General features: G+C 40.7%; 1 protein-coding gene across 1 annotated transcript; it reads right to left on the reverse strand.

Annotated features, from left to right (window-relative positions):
* Positions 1 to 3880: 3880 nt before the first annotated feature.
* LOC139132509 (uncharacterized) lies at positions 3881 to 4880 on the reverse strand. Its single transcript, XM_070698829.1, has 2 exons — positions 4679 to 4880; positions 3881 to 4486 (listed from the first exon to the last, which is right to left on the reverse strand). Exons 1-2 carry the CDS (start codon positions 4780 to 4782, stop codon positions 3943 to 3945), a joined length of 648 nt encoding a protein of 215 aa, XP_070554930.1. The 5' UTR covers positions 4783 to 4880; the 3' UTR covers positions 3881 to 3942.
* Between the last annotated feature and the right edge of the window lie 695 nt (positions 4881 to 5575).

The raw sequence follows: 5575 nt of genomic DNA on the forward strand, positions 1-5575 counted from the left end.
CAAATCTAACAAATCCCAGAGAAACTACTCTACAATTGAAAAAGAGTGTTTATCTTTAATATATGCTTTACAGCAATTGAAGTTTATGTCACCTCTTCAAATCAGCCAATGGTGGTTTATATTGATCACAACCCTCTTGTTTTTCTCCGGAAATTAAAAGGCAAAATCAGAGATTGTTAAGATGGAGTTTAATGTTACAGAAGTTTAACCTTGACATTAGACATATCAAGGGCGGAGACACTTTGATTGCAGACTGTCTCTCTCTCATATTTAGTGCTTATCATTGTTCCAACTTTTAGTATCACAAAAGCCAATAGGCCTGTTTGTATTTATGTAACATTGCATTATGGGTACCTTGGCCGTCTCTATTGGCAATGTTGTCTTTTGGCTATTAAACCAAGTTTCTTCCATTAATCTGTGTTTGTCTACTTACTGGCGTGGTCAAAGCAACGAGACGAACCTCATTGCATCAAAATAAGTTTCATTGGTCTCAACAGCCCATCAAATCATCCACGGGTGGACTCCCTTTGCCTGTAGCGGTAGGAAGATCATTTTTTCTCAGTGACCTCAGTGTGTAGTCTTTCAACATGGATCCATAGCCAGTGCCAAAGCAGTGGTCTCTGACTAAGCATGAAACCATCACTTCCTTTGAAGCTTGTCACCAAAATCTTCAGCACATCTTACAATTAGATGTATACTTCACCACCTTCTTCGACGATGGATGTAAAATGGGGTAAGAAAACTAAGACTACCCCTTTGCACGGGTTTGCTGATGACACGAGAATGTACAGGAAGCAAAATGGTGCACAGCACAGCAGAAAGTCACACACTGAGAGCTGATGTTGGGCCAAATCGCCAACTACTGTGCTGTCATTTCACGCAATACCATAGTCAAATATTCCACCTCCGTGTCAGTTATTTGGCAAGCTATGTACCTCCACTATGGATTCCAATCTTCGGGCACTCACTTTTTAAACTTCAACGACATTTAGTTAGAACCAGAGGAACGCCCTGAAGACCTTTATCAACCGTTTGTTTCCTCCATTGAAGAGAACATACTCATGAAAGATGACGATATCGCATATTTTTGTCAGCGACCAGACTTTGACAAGGAAATGACACCCACTCTAGAAAACCTCATAGTTCTGACAAAGTTACGATTACTACACCCTGGCTTACCTAGATTAGTCAAGCAACGTTATGGTACTGAATTAAGGTCAAAAACATTGGAATCACTCAAACCAGAAATTTCCCAAACCTTAGACACACTGTTCGACGACGTGCATTCGTCCTCTGATGCAAAGGTATTCCGGTCAGCACAAATAAGGTCAGTAAAAAATCGAAAACAACGTGCCAAAGCTTGCCCATGGTGTAAATAGGCTGGCAGACAGAGTTACAACCACTTTCATAGCACTTGTAAAAGCCTACCTACCTGCTTATGACCTCAAATGACATCTCTATTCGCCCTGCAAAACAACAATTCGTCATAAAGGGATAGATGTCATACATTATGGATCCTAACCATCCTACTCTACCTCATACGCTGTTCGTCGTACGCATTCCTTCATGGTAAGGTCATCACCAGCTACCACTGTTGTGTGGCCTGGAGATTTCATTGAATTATCTTTGCCTCCAGAAATTGACAGCACATTTGCCATTGGGCCCCACTTCAATTCAGCCAGCAACCATCATCTTCAACTGTCACAGTCATGGCTACAACTTACCATAAATGACTCAGTTGTAGGCAAAGTATGCCTGTGCAATGAATCGACCATACCAGGTGTGATTCACAAGAATGATCATCTTTGTCAACTCCGCCATGCTACACCCCAACAGACAGCTGACACGGATACTACCATACCGCATATCACACCTGTACGTCCTTTAGCTATGGACCATAACTTGTCAAAAGTACAACTTGACCAGGATTCAATCTTATCTGAGAGAAACAGGTCACTATTTTGAAATTTACTACTTCGTTACGATGATGCATTTGAATCGACTTTCACTGGATACAATGGTGCAAAGGGTCCCTTTGAAGCATCAGTAAACGTGGGGCCGGTCGAGCCACCCCAGCGCAAGGTTGTGTTCCCGAATGCGCAAGAGACAAGCTCGTAGAATTACAATAGAAGTTTGATGAACTTGAGAATGCAGTAGTTTTCCTTCACCTGGAAGAAATAGGAGAAACAGCTGAATACCTTAAACCATCATTCCTGGTGAAGAAGTCACAAGGGGGATTTCGAATCATCACAGCATTTGCTGACGTCAGCAGATACAGTAAGCCGCAGCCCTCACTTACGCCTGATGTCGACTCTACTTTCCGCACTATCGCTTTCTGGAAATATATTATTACCACCGACTTAACCAGTGCATTTTATCAAATACCTCTCACAAACTCCTCAATGAAATATTGCTGGTGTCACCACACCATTTTGATTGTGCAATGGGGATGCCTGGATCATAAGCTGCCCTAGAAGGACTGGTGTATCACATGTTTAAAGTGACTATATTCAACAGGGCACAGTTGCCAAGATCGCTGGTGACCTATATTGTGGCGGAAACTCACCCCAAGAGCTACTCCAAAACTGGAAAAGCGTCTTGAAGGAGCTTTCAAAGTGTAACCTGAAACTATCTGCCAAGAAAACTGTTATCTGGCCACGATCTACAACAATCTTGGGATGGATATGGTCAGAAGGCGAACTCAGCCCTCAACATGTTGCGGCCTTAGCCTCATGTCCACTGCCTGAAATAGTTCGTAGCCTACGGTCCTTTATTGGTGCCTTTAAGGTACTAGGTCGCGTCGTACAACACCTCTCATCTCTTGGCACATTTAGAATCTGCTATAGTGGGCCAACTATCTCGTGAGAAGATAGAATGGGATGACAACCTTCGTAAGAAGTTCCTTACGGCACAACAGTCCCTCAGTCACAAGAAGACAATCGTCCTCCCTTGCCCATCAGATAGACTTTGGATTGTCATCGATGGATCCACTACCAAGCATGGATTAGGTGCAACAGTTTATGTAACACGCGTTGACAAACCGTTGCTCGCTGGCTTCTTTGGTGCCAAACTTCATAAACATCAAGTGACATGGCTACCATGTGAAGTGGAAGCCCTATGCAATGCAGCTGCTGTCAAGCACTTCAGTCTTTTCATCATACAGTCTACCTGCTAAGCTTGTGCTCTCACGGGTAGCAAACCCTGTGTCCAAGCCATTGACAAGCTATGCCTTGGTGAATTTTCAGCCAGCCAACGTGTCACATCATTCCTATCCAATATAAGCAGATACCAAGTCACTGTTTGCCACCTTTCCGGCTCTGCCAATATTCCATCTGACTTTGTAAGCCGCAACGCACCTACGCAGTGAGCCTTGTTGCCAAATATGCACATTCATACAGCATACAGAAGATTCAGTTGTTAGATCGCTGTCTGTTTCTGACATCATCAACGGCCAAGTACGACTTCCCTTTGCCAGCAGGGCAGCTTGGATCAATATCAAGTTGGTGTGTCGTGATCTACGTTGTGTACATGCTCACCTCAAACAGGGAACTAGACCCTCCAAGAAGCTTACAAATGTCAAGGATGTTAAACGGTATCTCAGTACCGTACCACTACCGCAAAGGACTGTCTGCTTGTAGTCAAACGCCATGAACCCGTCCATCATACATCAGAATTGATTGTTGTCCCACATGCAGTGTTGGAAATTAAGGAGAAATTTCTACCGGTCAGAAGGACCAAGAGTACTCAAAAACTCCAGGTCCGCCATGAAAACTGCCGGTCCTTTACTCAGACGGTCTACAAATTTTTGCAAGTTCAAATCTCAGTTCAAAACAAGTGTTTTGATGATAGTGCTAAAGAATTAGTTTGTCTTATATTTTATGATCAAAATGGACAGCTATGGGTTACTAAAATTACTGTTTGTTAACTTTTATTATAATATCACTAAAAGTCTGCAAAAAGATGACACTGTCCTTGTTTCTTTGCAATACTGTCTGCTAAATCAAAGAGGTCAGTTTCACTTTCAGGGTTGTCCTCAAAATCTGAACCACATGATTCATAGTCTGATTCTGTCAGAGAATCACAGTCACTGTCTCCAGCAGATTTGCTTTGTTCAGCATCAGCAGAAGAAGAACACTGCTCTCCAGCACTGGCAAGCATATCCGTCAACACAGCTGAACTTGTAGCCATGAAGTTTGGTCTGCGTTGTCTGTTTGAACCTGAATTCCACATATGTATTGCTGGTGTGGGATCAAAATCCTCTATCCTTGGAGAATGCAATTTAATTCTCATAATCTCTGTCATACTTTGAGAAGACAGTTTGTTTCTATAGTCAGTTTTTGTCAATTTCATAATGGAAAATCCCCATTCACACTCTGCACTACTGGCTGGCAGACTCAGGACTAGATCAATCAAATCAAGTATGTTGGACATTCCTGGCTTGTACTTTGCATTAATCTGTTTCCAGGTTATATCCTGGACATTGTCACTGAAATAAAAGAGAAGAGAAATTCATATTAAAATCTTGTTGTCTTGTTTTAAGATACTGACCAATGTACAAATAAGGTACTAAATGACATCCTTTTTTCAGATATTTAAGTAACGTGTTTTTACACCATGTTTAGTACCTATGCAATAAATTGTGGCATGTCTACATCTTCACAATCAAAATGCTGCTTACTTGGCATACAGCTGTTGCTTTAACATATCCCACTCAGCTGGAAGTACACTGCAATCCACCCCTTGAGCTGTAAGGATATCCTTCCAGTGCATGGCTAATATCATGACTGCATTGTCACCAAACTCTGCAAACAAATGTTAAAACAGTTAACCACTCTCTAAATTCAAGTATCTTTCCCGGCATTAGACTGCAATAAAAATAATGTTTTCTTGTATGCATGCATGAAACTCAAATCTGTATAAACTAAGGTTAGTAAAACTTGTGAAATCAGAACTGTGATCATGGTAAAATGTTAAGTACATTATCATCTGAAAAAAATATAAAACACCTGAAAAGATAAAGGATTATTTTAAAGCTAAAAATTAAAATGTTACAGTGAATAAACTCCAATTAGTTTACATAACTGTAAAACAAAAGTAATTTATTAAATTCATAATTTAAGCCTGAAAAGATAAATGACTTTTTTAAAGCTAAAAACTTAAAATGTTAAAGTGGATGTAATCTAATAAGTTTACATAACTGTCAAACAAAAGTGGTTTATTTAATTCATAATTTAACATTATTTGTCAACATTGTCTTTTTTAATATTATAACCTTTAGCCATTTCAACATCAACCGGCCATGATGATAGATGTGCAATCTTTGTGGCTTGCAGCAGATCACCATTGACATCAGTCAGACGATTCTCGAAGCAGTTAACAAGGCGTTTAACTATTTCACCGCCAGGGTAGGCATAGGAACCAGTGAGTTTTTCACCACAGTATTCATCCTGGTCACAGCGGTCAGCAATCTCTGTCCAACATGGTCCAGGTCTAAAAGAATGTTTACCTAATCACAATACTGAATTTATTTACTTAATAGCCACTGTAGTTGTGAATACTTCAGATTCTCACACAA

The sequence above is a fragment of the Ptychodera flava genome, chromosome 5, assembly GCF_041260155.1.
Source record: "Ptychodera flava strain L36383 chromosome 5, AS_Pfla_20210202, whole genome shotgun sequence".
NCBI lineage: Eukaryota > Metazoa > Hemichordata > Enteropneusta > Ptychoderidae > Ptychodera > Ptychodera flava.